The following is an 18,111-nucleotide window of genomic DNA, read 5'->3' as shown; positions in this document are numbered from 1 at the left end:
TTTCAAGTTTATAACAATGACCTTTCATCTCCACTGATGCTAAAAACAGATTAACCATCCTTTCATGACAGTAGGAACGCTATAGATCAAATATTGGGAGGACTACATTTGTACTAACTAAAAGAAAACCGTATAGATTGTTAAGGGTTGCTAAGAGTTCAAAATTGGTTTTTTTAAAGATCTTCTAGAATCACAAGAGGGGTTAATCAAGATCTGGAATTTCCTTGAGGAAGACACACCTTGTGATTCTAGATGTTTGTAAAAATCAAGGCTGACACTTCATCTAAGCCACTCGGTGGAGTCCTAAGTGGCTCTGTCCCTTTGTCCCTCCCACTCTCTGTTGATACACAAGTCTGTGTCTAGGAGACTGTTGCTTTCATATATGTTCTCAGCAGGCTTCTTGACAAACTGAAGGATGGTCTTTTTCTACAATGGTGGAAATTTAGGCTATGAAGGCAGTATCACCCAATGCCCCAATGGTCAAGTTCTAAACTGACTTTGCTTAGCTCCACAGACGCTTTACCTGTAGGCTGTAGCGCAGGTGTCCTTGTACTCCTGCAGCTTCACGCACACCATGTTGAGGAACTGATCTGAGTAGGCACTCAAGTCGTGCATCAGGTTCATGAGGTCTTGCACTGTCTTCTCCACAATGATTGTGCTCTGGAAAAGAACACAGAGAGGACAGAGAAGCTGATGAGGGTTTTGACTCAGGTAATGTGTAGGACAAAGAAAGACAGCTAAAGGATGTTATCACTTAAGACACCTGAACTTTCCTAGAAGGACATGACATTTAAAACTACTCACGAAAAAAGAAATAAGCATCTTACATAATGCTGATCCTCCCAAGACCTGAGAAGGTGTTTTTTATGGAAGGACACAGGACAGGGAATTTCAAATTGATTTCATGAAATTCTTGGCATTCACAAGATATCTCTGTGGCTTTTAAGAAAGGAAATACATATTCAGTTGCAGTTGGATTTATCATCCTCAGGGTTCTACTTTCATATTAGGGATCCATGACAGGCAGCCTGAAGAAAAAGCCTTCCAGGAGTTGTTTTTAAAAGTTTCAAAACCATCAATCTATTAAGGATACCAAATAACATTTGTATTGTGCCTTACAGCTTGTAGAATGTTTTCACATATACAGCATATGTTACCCTCACTTGAAACTCATATAATAATGATAATCATGAACACTTTCGGATTCTTACAAGCGCAGAGTACTGAGCTAGACACTGTACATGCTTTATCTCATTTAATCCTCTCAACAAACCTATCAACTGAATCCCTTAACCATCCCCAGTGTAAAAAGGAGGAAACAGGCTTAGAGAAAGAAAAAAGCATAGCAAGGACTCCAGACTTCAATCTTTCCACTACTCCATTGCGCTTTAGAAACATTTCTCATGAGATCATGGTGCTTCTTGTTTTTGTCCCTGTAGAAGCAGTGTCCAAATAGATGTGTTTTAAAAGCGAATTAAAGGAATATCCAAGGGAAAAAATAAACCCATCTTTAGAGACTAATAACACTGTGCAGTGAAACAATGCTATATCTAAAAAGAGACATTTTCAATAAATTCTAAATTTTTGCTTAAGAATAAGAAAAAGGTGGCAAGCCACACCAGAAAAAAGGAAAAGGTATAATTGTTCAAACCATCTGTTTGCACCTCTTTCCCAAAAAGCACAATTACACTGGAGTAAATATTAATCGCATGCTTAGTATTTTGGAATCCTTTGGTCAATAGCTGGTTTGATGAATATGTATTTATTTATATAGAATTCCAGACTGAGCCAGAAAAGTGAACATTAAAATTTTTTTTCCAGTCTGACAGTAACTTTTGAAATAATCAAAGGCATTTTATTATGCTTAAATACAGACTACGGGGTACAGGGTTTTGGTTTTCTTTCTTCTACAGACAAAAAGAATGGACAAAAGTGTACAGCTTTTCTCAACACAGTGGGGGACCAGCTTAAGTTATGAGTTTAAGCGTACGTGCTTATTTAGGCTAATTTGGTTCTAGAAGTTTCTTCTTTGCCTCTCCTCTCCCCACACCCCAAGTAAAATAATCAGAAGATGAAAAGGAAGGAGCAGTTACATCGTGTAGGGAAAACTCCATGGGAAACCAAATTACAGTCTCTATAGAATCCCCACAAGTTCAACTTCCTTTTCTGTATTGATTTTAAGATTAAAGCACTGCAGCTTCACCCTGATCCATAATTCTGTTCCTTGGTGTTTGTGTGTGAGTGACAGCAATTGATTCTGCTCAGCTACATGTCCCTATGCTGCTATGAAGAATCAAAAATCCTCATCCTGATTAAGAACACAGGATATCCTACCACACGTGGACAGCAATTAATAAAGGAGAGTGGACTCCAGCCATCCTAACAAAGGCCATTTAAAATCTGAAACACTGCAGGGAAGATGAGCGCAAGCAGATGGCTCAGATCACTGAGAAAAAGGGCCTGATTCTATTTCCAATGATGCTATTGATAATCCACTCTGGGACGGTTTTGGGGAGCTCTTCCCTTTCCGATGGCTCTATGTGAGCCTTCTGGTAACCAAGGAGAATGTGATGGTCCTCTACGGCCCTTCATCACTCAGTTGGTACCTTGGTGCTTGCAGACTTCGGGAATACTGTGTTACTGTTCCAGGTCGTCTCAGGCGTGTTTGTTTCTCCTGATTAGACTATCGACTTCTCAAAAGTGACACTAGTGTCCTTCTTTTCTGAAACCTTCCCTGTGTCCCCTGTGTCACACAGCAGCTTCCCTCTAGCTGTCTATTTCACACACGGCAGTGTATAGATGTCAGTGCCTACTCTCACAGGTGGAAGGCAGGAGGGTGGGAGGGAGGCTTATGAGGGAGTGGATATGTATATACTCACAGCTGATTCACACTGTTGTACAGCAGAAACAAACACAACATTGTAAAGCAATTACTCTCCAACTAAAAAAATCTTAAATTCAGCCAACTTAAAAAAACAACAACAAAACATAACCTTCCTATCCTTCTCTTTCTTCACGTATTCTGTAATTTCTTAGGATCTTCAGCACAGTTCTACTAATCAAAGAAACAGGACTAATAATGTTAACTCATATAAATAATGTGAGGGATGTCATATATGTGAAGGATGCTAGACACACACATCTTTGCATTTTGAAGTCTCTTTGGGTGGATTCAGTTTGGTCTATATTTATCCCAGGGCTTTTGGGCGACTAGAATTGTGCTGATATCAGTTGGAGGGGAAGGGGAGATTGGAAGCACATAGAAATATCCCTTGGAGATAAAGGTTTTGGGGTAAACAGAAAGTACCTGCAGGGAATGATTAGAATGCCACGGTTTAATTCTAATGGTTGTGCTCAACACAGAGCCTATGTGATGCTATATGATTATATACAATTTTCCAGCTATTTGCTTGGTTTACCTTGTCATGATAGCACTCTGGATAATCAATCACTACATTCTCTTCAAGGAAAATGACACTGTAGTTTGCCAAATGATGGGCATTTTTACAGGGGAAAAAGATTCCATTTTCCAAGAATTTATAACCATTTCCAAATCAGTGGCTCTGACAGACAAATACTGAAAATATCAAATGTCTAACAAGGTCAATCCTATTTTTATTTGATCCCTTTGGCATCACAAATGATTCATTGGCTCATTATTAATTTGGCGATTTGCCAGTGGTGACTATAATGACTTCATCATAAGTAAAACCTTGATTTTATTCATTATAATTGCCATTAAACATATCACATATGATTGATATTTGTTTAAAAATAACTCAATTCTCATTTCTTATAACCTATTACCAGGTAATAAGTCTGAGCTTGACATGAAAAATGAGAACAGGAAAAAAAAAAATCCCAGGATAGCTGAGGCAAAAAAAAAAAAAAAAATTTGCTATGAAGAATAAACAACTAAAGTTTCTTACAGGGCTATATCAGCAATGTAAAATAAGATGATGGTATATAAGGACCAACTCTTTGGTTCTGCACTTAAAATTTTTAATGAATGAATAAATGAATAAACATGATTGGACATTAAAGACCTTGTCCACTTAGGCCAAATCCTAGTGGGGTACAGCAACCAGTGGTAAACTTTTTTTTTCAATAGAAGTATAGTTGATTTACATTGTTATGTTAGTTTCAGGTATAGAGCAATGTGAATCAGTTATATACATACATACATATATACACACACACACACACACACACACACACACACACACACACACACACACACACATACATATACATATAGCTGCTCTTTTTTAGATTATTTTCCCATACAGGTCATTACAGAGTATTGAGTCGAGTTCCCTATGCTACACTGCAGGTCCATATTAGTTATCTGTTTTATATATAGTAGTGTGTATATGTCAATCCTGATCTTCCAATTTATCCCTCCCCCACTTAACCCCTAAATAACCATAAGCTTGTTTTCTGTACCTAGAACTCTATTTTTGCTTTGTAGATAAGCTCATTTGTACCCTTTTAAAAGATTCCACGTATAAACAATATCATGATATTTGTCTGTCTGTCACTTCCTTACTTATAGTCTCTTTCATCACATTACAAATTCCTTTTGATGGGTGACTATACCTTCACATCTCTACTGCCTAGGAGAAGGTATCTGGCACATTGCAGGTGCTCAACAGATGGTTATCAGATGAACTGATGCACATTCAGAACAAGGTGAAAAGACAGAATAGAATTATAATGCAGGATAATGGCTCAAAAGCCTGATTTGGTAATGTTGAATCAGAATATAGTCTCTATTACTACATTACTGTATCTTCATTCTCATGGTTCTAAAGACTGAAGATCTCAGACTTTTCTATAAAAACACTCCTAATTTCCCCTAATTGTTTTATTTTTCTTTAATGACAATCCATAAATATATATATACACACACAACTAAATTGCTAATTTAAAGTTTTAAGCTGTAAAAATAAATTCTCAACTCAGGAAAAACCAAAAAACTTTAGTTTGGAGAATGTGGTCTCTGTGTGTGTACTGTTTCAGCCCTTGGATTAGGGATGCTTCAGAGATGCTACAAATAGCCTAGGGTCCTGGGAAACTGCTTTAGGAAGAATTTGAAAGAAAAGAGTAAATCCATCTATCACTTCAGACATGCCCCACCACATCCCCTCAGCAAGACACACAGCAATAACTGTGGAGGGAGGGGCTTTTCCTAATACTTAATGATGACAATATTTCTGTTTAGGAGGATATATCCAACTACGAGTTTCCAGATCTCATCATTGCATATTGTCCTTCCAGTTACTAACAGCTCCAAGTTGTTGTTGGCTATAAACAATAACAACAATAATGATAGAAATCTTCTTTCTGGTTTATAATCTATATTTTGACTTATGTGATGTTTAAAATAATCTGAATTGGTTTGCTCCTTTAATAAGCTAACTGGTAAAAGACTATGCATCCAAGGATTGGTGACTAAGGAAACTGCCACTTCTACACTCTTCCCATTCATGCTTCTATAACCAATCATTCTCATATAACCCATGGGCCCTTCATGGCATGGCTTCTCTCTACCCCTCCAGCCTCAATACTGCCATTTCCCCTTCGATCTCTAAGATCTGGCTACATGAGGCTGCTTCCATTTTTCCTTCTCATTTCAAGGCTTTGCACTTGCCTATAAAGTTCAGTCCCTTGCCTTTCTTTCCTAGAGCACTTTCTCCTATCCTTCCGGTCTTAGATAAGAACTCCTTTCTGTGGGAAGATTCTTCCTAACCTTCATTAGGTTCTCCTGCTATAAGCACTTAGAACATATTTATCTATACAGCCATCTCTCCTACCCCTTCTTTTGGTTCTGTTTCTCTGGGGAGCCCAGATTAGTAGCAGAGGGGGGTACTGATTGGGAGGGACATCTGGTCGGTGGTTACACGCACACATGTTATATCTCAACTCTGAACAATTTATATCCAGCCATTACACAAATGAATAGGCATCCCTTCAAAACTCTGTCTGAGAATACCATATGTAAGCATATAAGGCTTCTATTATAATGATTTTCACTTAGGGTGTATTTTTAAAATGTGAAGGTGCAGCAGTATTGTTGGCAATATTATTATAGACCACTGTTATAAATGAGAACTGTTCCGAAAGAACAGAAGTTTGGTGGAGAAAGAGCAGAGAATTTAACAAATTTATTAAATATATACATATTTATTCAGTAAATATTTCTTGTATGCCAAATACTAACCTAACTGTAGGAAATAAAGATCCAGAAGAGACAAATTTCCTGACTCCAGTAATCTTAGATAGGAGGAAGAGACATCAGTTCAGTTCAGTCACTCAGTTGTGTCCAACTCTTTGCAACCCCATGGACTGCAGCATGCTAGGCCTTCCTGTCCGTGACCAACTCCCAGAGTTTACTCAAACTCATGTCCATTGAGTCGGTAATGCCATCCAACCATCTCATCCTCTGTCGTCCCCTTCTCCTTCTGCCTTCAATCTTTCCCAGCATCAGGGTCTTTTCAAATAAGTCAGCTCTTTGTATCAGGTAGCCAAAGTATTGGAGTTTCAGCTTCAGCATCAGTCCTTCCAATGAATATTCAGGACTGATTTCTTTTAGGATGGACTGGTTGGATCTCCTTGCAGTCCAAGGGACTCTCAAGAGTCTTCTCCAACACCACAGTTTAAAAGCATCAATTCTTTGGTGCTCAGCTTGCTTTATAGTCCAACTCTCACATCCATACATGACTACTGGAAAAACCATAGCCTCGACTAGATGGACCTTTGTTGGCAAAGTAATGTCTCTGCTTTTTAATATGCTCTCTAGGTTGGTCATAAATTTCCTTCCAAAGAGTAAGCGTCTTTTAATTTCATGGCTGCAGTCACCATCTGCAGTGATTTTGGAGCCCCCCCAAAATATAGTCTGCCACTTTTTCCCCATCTATTTGCCATGAAGTGATGGGACCAGATGCCATGATCTTCGTTTTCTGAATGTTGAGCTTTAAGCCAACTTTTTCACTCTCTTCTTTCACTTTCATCAAGAGGCTCTTTTGTTGTTCTTCACTTTCTGCCATAAGGGTGGTGTCATCTGCATATCTGAGGTTATTGATATTTCTGCCGGCAATCTTGATTCCAGCTTGTGTTTCTTCCAGTCCAGCATTTCCCATGTACTCTGCATATAAGTTAAATAAGCAGGGTGACAATATACAGCCCTGATGTACTCCTTTTCCTCTTTGGAACCAGTCTGTTGTTCCATGTCCAGTTCTAACTGTTGCTTCCTGACCTGCATATAGGTTTCTCAAGAGGCAGGTCAGGTGGTCTGGTATTCCCATCTCTTTCAGAATTTTCCACAGGAGAAGACATACAAGTTCACAAATATGGACAATACAGTGTTACAGACACTGCTACCCTGGGCATCTGTATATAGGGCAGTAGAGGTACAGAGGAGGAGAGAGTTCACTGGACTAGGGTAGAAGGGGTGGAAGGAATCCTGAGAAAGAGGAAGTTACGATTGAACTGAGTCCAGAAAGACAAATAGCAACTTGTCAACTGACAAAGAAGGCAGGAAAAACATGGTAGATGGAATAGCATAATCAGGAAATAGTGTGGGATTCTGGGAACTGCACGTGGTTCCTCACGGCTGGGGTGAGAGTGTGCTGTGTTTATGCAGACTGGGGAGGCAGGCAGAGAGAGGACCCTGGAAGCTAGATCCTGGAGGCCTTTTTACAACACATACAAACACGGTATCTAAATATGTTTGAATATTCCTTCTCTAGCAAGAAAATAAAACAAAGTAATCCCAATTGATGTCACTAGTCACCAGATGAGCCACTTCAAGTATAGGAAGACAATTTCAAAAGGCTCTATTCTACCGTTCAGAAAAGCAAAACATATAGCCAAAAGGGAAGTATGTTCTCAGTTCTGGCAGCCTCAAGAGTCAGGTAGAATTTATGAGTAGGCTTAAACAAAGAAAATATAAGGTTAAATTCTGGGCAATCAAAAAGACTATATCCCTGTAGAAGTCACAAAAGTGCTCATAAAATTTATCTGCCAAGTAACAACTTGAAATACATATGATGCAAATTACTAATAATACTTATTTTTTTTAACATTTTGAATAGAGGATCATTTATGGTTAAATACAATCTGTGCCTAACATTATAAGCACAGCTGGCTTTTTATGAGGTTTATTTAGGGGGTTGTGATTTCATATTCAGAACAAAACAAATGGCAGGCAAGGGAAAAGAAGTCTGGAACAGTTGTGCTTAATTAGACTGTGAGATCCCAGGGGGCATCTTTGTTTCCTGAGCTGACACTAGATAACAAAGGAATACTTGTTGACTTATATACTTCAAATCAATGTAATTCTATGGCCTGGTTATCAATTCCCCTTGATGTGTAATGGAACCCAGAGAGGCAAAATAATCAACAATAGGTGAGCATTAGCACTTGCAAGAAGTATCCCCGAGTCTGCCCTCCCCTCTAAACAGAAACATATTTCAAAGGTTACTATTCTACCAACTAGCTAGCGCTACATGTTAGGAGGATCACAGAACTATCATAGTTACAAAATTAGCAGCTATAGTACTTCATTTTTGCTAAGCAATGTTCTTGGTATAAAGCATGGTCTCTTTTCAAAGGGGTGATGACTGTCTACTTGGGATAATATCATTCAGAACAAGAAACGAGTGGCATTCCAAGAGATGAAATTCAGTGTGAAAGACAATGGAGGAGGAGTCAGGGAGCCTGAACTGGGACCTGGAGGATGGGTCAGGCTGGATACATGGAAAGGAAGAGGAATGGGGCTGCACAGGCTGGGAAGGAGGATTGAGCTGCTCTCACATAGCAAAGAGAAGTCAAGGGTGGTTGGAGAAAGGTTGACCAGACGGGGGAGAATCAATATGTGGAAACTCTGAATGACAAGCTGAAGGCCTTTTCCTGTAGATGGAGAGAAAGAGGGCAGTGTATTAGACAGTGGAGCCCAGAAACTGAATTCTAGTGCCAAAAGCAACTTGCTGTCCACAGTCTAATTATCTTAAGCCTCGTTACAATTATGGTCCTAGATGGAATCTTAGTTTGGAAAAGCCAGTTGTGAAGAACAGCTTTGTAACATTTGGGAAATTTAAAAACAAACTAGATATTATATGACATTAAGAATTTACTGCTAATGTTGATAACAGTGATAATGTTATTTTGATAAGAAAATTCTGCTCTGTAATCTTATTTTGGTATAAAACAGCTTGAAATCTTGGCTTACACAACTAGAAAACCAGATGAGATACACAAAGTAATAGATTTCAGATGCCAGAGAAGGAAAATGCATGAAGCAAGACCTATGGCCACCCCAGCTGGTGTTTCCAGGCCATCATGCAGAAGGTGGTACCCAAACAGGGCCTGGAAGTCTTGCTGAGTTGAGGAAATAGAACTTGGAGGTTTGGAACATTAAGGAAGCTGGAGTTTCATGGGGCAAAATACTGGGAAGGCAGAAGCTGCACAAAGAAAGGGGGGAAGAAGGGAGGAGGGAAGAAAAGAGAAAGAGAGAGAGGGAGAAAGTTGGAGGGAGGGAGGAAGGGAGAAACAGAGAGAGATCTCTGTATATCATCAAGAAAAGTCCCCTCAGTGTTGGGGAAAAGGAACTCTCCTATACTGTTGATGGGAATGTAAGACAGTGCAGCCACTATGGAAAACAGGGGCTTTTCCAATGAGTCATCTGTGGCATCAGGTGACCAAAATACTGGAGCTTCAGTATCGGTCCTTCCAATGAATATTCAGGGTGGATCTCCCGTAAGATCGACTGGTTTGATCTCCTTGCTGTCCAAGCGACTTTCAGGAGTCTTCTCTAGCCCCTCAGTTCAAAGGCATCAATTCTTTGGTGCTCTGCCTTCTTTACTGTTCCAGCTCTCACAACCGTTCGTGACCACTGGGAAGACCATAGCCTTGTCTATATGGACCTTTGTTGGCAGAGTAATGTCTCTGCTTTTCAACACACTGTCTAGGTCTGTCATAGCTTTCCTGCCAATAAGCAACTGTCTTCCAATTTCAGGGCTGCAGTCACCATCCACACTGATTTTAGAGCCCAAGAAGAGGAAATCTGTCACTACTTCCACCTTTCTCTTTCTATTTACCATGAAGTAATGGGGCCGGATGCCATGATATTAGTTTTTTTCATACTGAGTTTTAAGCCAACTCTTTCACCTCCTTCACCCTGATCAAGAGACTCTTACAGTTCCTCTTTGCTTTCTGCCATTAGAGTGGTATCATCTAATACCACTGGAGGAAATAGCAAACACCCCAGTAAACCTGCAGTGAGAACCTCATGACCTGTATAAAAGGACAAAAAGATATGACACTGAAAGATGAGTCCCTCAGGTTGGAAGGTGTCCGATATGTTACTGGGGAAGAGAGGAGGGGAACTACTAACAGCCCCAGAAAGAATGAAGCGGCCAGGCCAAAGTGGAAATGATGCTCATTTGTGAATGTGTCTGGTAATGAAAGCAAAATTTGATGCTGCAAAGAACAGTATTACATAGGAACTTGGAATGTTAGGTCCATGAGTCAAGGTAAATTGGACTTGGTCAAGCAGGAGATGCTAAGAATAAACATCAACATCTTAGGAATCAGTGAACCAAAATGGATAGGAATGGGTGAACTTAATTCAGACAACCATTATATCTACTACTCCGGGCAAGAATCCCATAGAAGAAATGGAGTAGCCCTCATAATTAACAAAAGAGTTCAAAATGCAGTACTTGGAATCAGCCTCAAAAATGGCAGAATGATCTCATTTTGTTTCGAAGGCAAGTCATTCAATATCACTGTAATTCAAGTCTGTCCCCCTACCACTGATACTGAAGAACTACCATAGAATCCAGCAATCCCACTCCTGGCATACCCCCAGACAAAAACATAATTCAAAAAGATACATGCACCCCTATGCTCACAGCAGCACTGTTCACAAGAGCTGAGACATGGAACAACCTGAACAGTCTACAAATGAACACATAAAGAAGATGTGGTGCATATACACAAATGGAATGCTTCAGTTCAGTTCAGTTCAGTCGCTCAGTCGTGTCTGACTCTTTGCAACCCTGTGAATTGTGGCATGCCATCCTGTCCATCACCAACTTTCAGAGTTCACCCAAACTCATGTCCATTGAGTCGGTGATACCATCCAGCCATCTCATCCTCTGTCATCCCCTTCTCCTCCTGCCCCCAATCCCTCCCAGCATCAGAGTCTTTTCCAATGAGTCAACTCTTCACATGAGGTGGCCAAAGTACTGGAGTTTCAGCTTTAGCATCAGTCCTTCCAATGAACACCCAGGACTGATCTCCTTTAGGATGGACTGGGTGGATCTCCTTGCAGTCCAAGGGACTTTCAAGAGTCTTCTCCAACACCACAGTTCAAAAGCATCAATTCTTCAGTGCTCAGCTTTCTTCACAGTCCAACTGTCACATCCATACATGACCACTGGAAGTACCATAGCCTTGACTAGATGGACCTTTGTTGGCAAAGTAATGTCTCTGCTTTTCAATATGCTACCTAGGTTGGTCATAACTTTGCTTCCAAGGAGTAAGCATCTTTTAATTTCTTGGCTGCAATCACCCTCTGCAGTGATTTTGGAGCCCCCCAAAATAAAGTCTGACACTCTTTCCACTGTTTCCCCATCCATTTCCCATGAAGTGACAAGACCAGATGCCATGATCTTTGTTTTCTGAATGTTGAGCTTTAAGCCAACTTTTTCACTCTCCACTTTCACTTTCATCAAGAGGCTTTTTAGCTCCTCTTCACATAGAAAGTTATGAAATAATGCCATTTGCACCAAAGCAAATGGACCTAGAGACTGTCATACTAAATGAAGTAAGCCAGCAGAGAAAGGCACATATCACATGATATCACTTATATGTGGAATCTAAAACACAGCACAAATGCACCTACTTAAAAAAAAAAACAAAACAAAACCAGACTCATAAACTGAGAGAACAGATTTGTGGTTGCCAAGGGTTGGGAGGAGTGAGAGAGATGGACCGGGAGTTCGGGGTTAGCTGATGCAAACTATTAGGAAGGATAAACAAAAAGGTCCTATTGTATAGCACACAGGACTATTCAATCTGCTAGGATAAACCAGAATAAAAATGAACATAAAGAATGTTTATATGTATATAACTGAGTCACTTTGCTGTAAAGCAGAAATTAGCATAACACTGTGAATCAACTATACTTTAATAAAAACATAAAAATTTTTCAAAAAAAATAAAGAGGGGGAAAAAAAAGAGTCCCCTCAAATTTTTCAGTTCAGTTCAGTTGTTGAGTCGTTTCCAACTCTTTGCAACCCCACGGACTGCAGCACGCCATTCCCTCTCCATCACCGACTCCCGGAGCTCACTCAAACTCATGTCCATCTAGTCGGGGATGCCATCCAGCCATCTCATCCTCTGTCATCCCCTTCTCCTTCTGCCTTCAATCTTTCCTAGCACCAGGGTCTTTTCAGATCTTCACATCAGGTGGCCAAAATATTGGGAGTTTCAACTTCAGTATCAGTCTTCCAACGAATATTCAGGACTGATTTCCTTTAGGATTGACTGGTTGGATCTCTTTGCAGTCCAACGGACTCTCAAGAGTCTTCTCCAACACCACAGTTCAAAAGCATCAATTCTTCAGTGCTCAGCTTTCTTTATAGTCTAACTTTCACATCCATACATGACTACTGGAAAAACCATAGCTTTGACTAGATGGACCTTTGTCAGCAAAGTAATGTCTCTGCTTTTTAATATGTTGTCTCGGTTAGTCGTAACTTTTCTTCCAAGGAGCAAGTATCTTTTAATTTCATGGCTGCAGTCACCATCTGCAGTAACTTTGCAGCCCCCCAAAAATAAAGTCTGTCACTGTTTCCACTGTTTCCCCATCTATTTGCCTTGAAGTGATGGGACCAGATGCCATGATCTTAGTTTTCTGAATCTTTGGCTGAGTACTAATCTTTGCCTGTGTGGCTGGAACTCCCAAGGCTGGTGAATGAACTACATGCAAAGAGCAGGTAGAATTCCTAGAGTACATATAGCAGCAAGAATGGTTCATGTTCTTACCAGCTAGCGTGGAAGGATCTCCCTATAGATAAGGAATCCGGTTGAGTTCTCAGAAAGGTACTGCCACAGTAGTGGGACAAGTTAGTCTTAGACTAAAGATTGCCCTGGACATGTATAACAAAGCTTAAAAGCAAAGCTTGAAATAACTGATATAATTCTATGTCACTAAAATGGGTCTTAAACAGAGCTCGATAATATTGAAAAGACTACAGCAAAATCTGTCATCCAATGATGTATAGACAGATGCTGGGAAAGATTAAAGATGGGAGGAGAAGGGGATGACAGAGGATGAGATGGTTGGACAGCATCACTGACTCAATGGACAGGAGTTTGAGTAAGCTCCAGGAATTAGTGATGGATGGGGAGGCCTGGCATGCTGCAGTCCATAGGGTCACACAGACTCAGACACAACTGAGTGACTGAACTGAACTGAATGATGTATAAAAATTACATGTCCAGCATCCAATCATTTCCCAGGTGGCACTAGTGGTAAAGAATAAACCTGCCAATGGAGACACAGGTTTGACCCCTGGCTCAGGAAGATCTCCTGCAGGAGGGCATGGCATCCCCTTCTAGTATTCTTGCCCGAGAATCTCATGTCCAGAGGACTCCGGTGGGCTCCAGTTGATAGGGTCGCAAAGAGTCAGACACAACTGAAGTGACTTAGCAAAGATGCACACATCTAATCAAAAATTACCTGGCTTTCAAAAAAGTGGGAAAATACATAAGGAGGGGAAAAATAAGAGAACAGAATCGGAAAGAACACAGATAACAGAATAAGCAAATAAGGATAAAGATACAATAGCCATTATAAATGTGCTCCTATGCTCAAGAGCATAAAAGAAAAACATGAACAAGACAAGGAGAGAAGTGGAAGACATGGCAATAGAAACTACTCAAAATAAAACACAGAGGGGAAAAAGATGAAAATGAGATCAAGCAACCTAATATACATAGCAACCGAAGTTCCCGAAGCGGGTGGCAGGGCAGAAAAAAATAACAGCTGAAAAACTTCCAAATTCCAGATGAAATCTATAAGCCCACACACCCAAGAAGCTCAACAAACTTTTTAAAAAGAGACGAAGACAAAAACTATAAGGGGGCCCTTTACAATCAAATTACTGAATATTAAGGATAAATAGAAAAATCTTAAAAACATCTAGAAAAAGAAAAGAAATAAGATTTGAAAGGAAGTCTTTGGATTCCCATTTCAATGTTCTCTTGACTACCCCATACACTGACTTCTCCTGGGGGAAATGGTGTTAGATGAGGATGGACTTGACTGGCACAATGGGATTGACTGAGGCTCTGGTGGTAGTGTAGGGTGGCTTGGACAGTGCGATAGGAATAGAAGATTCAACAGGGAGAAAAAGAGAGGGACAAGGACGAAATAATCAAGAAAACAAGTATGAGAAAAGCTAAGGTAGAAGAGTTTCAAAGAAGAGGGGCAATGTAAGAACGTCCGACTTTTAAGAAACCAACCACTCACAAGTCCGCCAATGCAGGAGTGAAGTGAAAGTCGCTCAGTCGTGTCCCCATGGACTATACAGTCTGTGGAATTCTCCAGGCCAGAATACTAGAGTGGGTAGCCTTTCCCTTCTCCAGGGGATCTTCCCAACCCAGGGACTGAACCCAGGTCTCCCACATTACAGGCAAATTCTTTACCAGCTGAGCCCCAGGGAAGCCCAAGAATACTGGAGTGGGTAGCCTATCCTTTCTCCAGTGGATATTCCCGATCCAGGAATCGAACTGGGGTCTCCTGAACTGCAGGTGGATTCCTTACCAACTGACTATCAGGGAAGCCCAAATGGAGCAGTAAGAACCTTCAACGGAAGGCTTATTCTGGGTAACAGTCTCCCCAGGAATTTTATTTTCCCGCTGTATATTTTGAACTGTTCTCTTTCTGTTCAGAGGGCCATATATGATCCCATGCTCTACACTCTAGTTATATATACATTTTTAAAAATCAAAACATTCTTCTCCTTAATCCAACCAATACAAGTTCTTTTTTTTTTTAAGAGGCAATTTACTCAAAGAAAAAATGAATAACAGAAAGCCACATAAAAGTACAAAGGCATGAAAAAGAACAAATATAGACAAGCCTATAGAAAATACATACTCTTAGACAATCAAATTCTGGCCAGTACTTGACTATATTAATTAAGATAAAATATATTTGTTTCCTTCTTATTTTGGATACACTGGCAAAGATTAAGTAACATGTATATTATAATACAAAAGCAAACGTTAGAATGAGCTACCTACTCATCATCCATCAATCTGTCCAACACCTAATGAGCACCTACTATGCATTACCTCATTTAACTCTCTAAACATTTTATTTACATAATATGTATTTACTATCTATAAGAAGAGTACTATTGTCTCTATTTGGTAGTTATGTGCTGTGGTCAATTGCTCAGTTGTGTCTAACTCTTTGAGACCCCATGGACTATAGCCCACGAGGTCCCTCTGTCCATGGGACTCTCCAGGCAAGAATACTGGAGCGGGTTGCCATTTCCTCCTACAGGGGATTTTCCCCACCCATGAAATCAAACCTTCGTCTTCTGCATTCGCAGGCGAATACTTTGCCCACTGTGCCCAGGAAGCCCATTTGATAGTTGGGGAAATCAAATACTAAGAGGTCAGATTGTTTAAGGTCACACAACTATTAAGCTGTAGTCCCAGCCAGGCAGCCTGAATCTTCATTTGCTTCTAGAAATGGAGTAAGTGATGAGGTAATCTTTCCAGGCAGTCCACAGTGTCCAGTGCAGCATGGTCAAGGTGCATGAGGACTGATTATGGAAGGTTATGATGACCTTCAGATGACAATGTCAGTGTTGGGACCGGTGAGACCATAACCAGGTCTACAGGAAGCTGTGAAGGAGCTCAGCAAGTAGACAGGATGGATCAGGGCAAGGAGTGAAGACTGGAGACTCCTGGTCCCAGACTTTCCTGGCTAACCTGCCATCTGGAAGGACAGGCCACTCCAATGCCAGCAGCCAAGACACTCTTCGGGGACAATGTTAAGCCAGCAACAGGTCTAACCTTTTAACGCTTTCCTTATACCCTGCCCTCTTATATCACCCAGAACTGATAACTGAGACAAAAGGTTTAGACAGAAGGACAGAAGACTGCCAGACAGGCTCAGACTAGTAATTCAAACTGTGTCAAACTGATATTTCTGGAGACTATTTTTTCACATAATTTTCCATGCCCTGCCAACATCATCACTGTCGCATTTTCTAACACCCCTTTTCCTGAGAACTCAGAGTACTGCATAAATATTTCAATCAATATCCCAACAGATTGTGAGAAAGTAGAGCAGTCATTACCACCCCTATGTTTTAACAAGTTTAACACTTAAAGCAGTTTCAAGGAACAAGTATAACAGTTCGAGAGAGGTTTGTAAAGAACTCTAGAACACCAAGTTGCCACCAAAGGTAGTCCTAAATGCTTGCATGTGGCTATGTTTTTCAAATTCTTTTTAGACTTAAGAATACTTTCTGTCAAGCTGCAAAGCAGAAACCCCTTTCTTGATGTAGTGGTGCTATTTAAGTGTATTATGTAATTATTTTGTCCTCTTGAAGATTACATTCCTCAGTCACTCCATTTAGTGCCAACACACACACACAAACCTGGAAATTCACAGAGCAGAACCTTCACAATTCTTTTTTCCAGTTAAAGCAAGGCCTCTGTAGCAGGAAGTTCCAATGACCCACGGTGGGCACAATTCATTAGGGAAGAGCTACAAACTTATAAATCAACATGTCAGAAGAGGAAGTCCGGCTGAACCCAGTGGGAAATGCATGCTACACACACATTTGTTCCACTCGGTGCAGGCTCACCTGTCTTTGGTGGCTCACACCATATAATCATCAATTATGCTGACAAGTTTCCCTCCAAATCATTTCAGCGTCAGTTACTCAGAGGTGAGAACTGGATCCCTCCGTGGAGGAGAGTGAGAAGGGAGCTCGGCTTTCAGGAAAATAGAACATATGGCATTATTTTGCAGAGACAGCGTGCAAGGAAGCGTGCGAGCGTGCACACACAAGGGGAAATTTGTTCAAGGGTAAAGACCCAACTCGGTTATGACTTATACTGGGAGGGCCAATACAATTTGAGAAGAGCTCATGAATTTAAAAAACTAGATCTGGTTTTTGACAAAAACTGGCTGTTGTACGTCCAGCATTCTAGCTCATTCTATAAAGTTAACTGCTCTTTGTGACCTGTGCATGCTGAGCATAAGAGTATGAGGGTCTTTCCTGGTGGCTCAGTTGGTAAAGAATTCACCTGCAACACAGGAGACCCAGGTTCAATCCCTGGGTTGGGAAGATCCCTGGAGAAGGAAATGGCAACCCACCCCAGGATGCTTGCCTGGGAAATCCCATGGACAGAGGAGCCTGGTGGGCTACAGTCCATGGGATCACAACCACCACCACCAGAACAATATGTACCACTGGGCAAAAATCAAATCACTAGTAGTCAGGAGACCTGAGTTCCAAACATGGTTATAACACTGACTGCCCTTGGGAGGTTGAACAAGATACTCGCTCTTTCTTCACTGGCAAGGGCTGTGATAATCTTCATGACCCATGGTGACTTCTTCAGCCTGCCCACCATAAACCTGATTTGAGCTTTACCTCTTTTTCCCAAGTGTAGGAGGTGACTCATTCACATTTATCCTGGATTTTAGTTATCAAAGCACATGATCTGTGCCTATATGAGATGAGAAATTTCACAATGTGTCTGATGAACTCAACTCATGGCATCTTGCCAAAGTCTGCATCGAAGGAGCAATAACAGAATCACCCACACACACTGCCCAGGGAAGCAGCTTTTCTCCTGAGTCCAAAAACAGTGGCTAGAAATCGGAATACTGAAGCTTTGACGTGTCTCCTTCTGTAAGAATTTCTTCACACAGGAAACGCCCACGTTACTGGCAAAGACACAGCCAGCATTTAGGTGTATGATAATTTATAGACATTAGGATATCCCCAGCCAGGAAACATAAATGGACCATAAATGGATGGTGCTAAGCTGTGAGGCTTAAAA

General features: G+C 40.7%; 1 protein-coding gene across 2 annotated transcripts in view; it reads right to left on the bottom strand.

Annotated features, from left to right (window-relative positions):
* The window catches only part of EXOC4 (exocyst complex component 4), a 798,914-nt gene that overhangs the window by 172,217 nt on the left and 608,586 nt on the right, over positions 1–18,111 (bottom strand). For both annotated transcript variants that reach the window (XM_069588401.1, XM_069588402.1), the window contains exon 12: positions 524–660. In XM_069588401.1, the coding sequence (XP_069444502.1) occupies positions 524–660 (137 nt within the window). The remainder of the gene's footprint in view (positions 1–523; positions 661–18,111) is intronic.

The sequence above is a fragment of the Ovis canadensis genome, chromosome 4 (genome assembly GCF_042477335.2).
Source record: "Ovis canadensis isolate MfBH-ARS-UI-01 breed Bighorn chromosome 4, ARS-UI_OviCan_v2, whole genome shotgun sequence".
In the NCBI taxonomy this organism is placed as follows: domain Eukaryota; kingdom Metazoa; phylum Chordata; class Mammalia; order Artiodactyla; family Bovidae; genus Ovis; species Ovis canadensis.
This window is presented reverse-complemented; position numbering and strand designations above follow the sequence as displayed.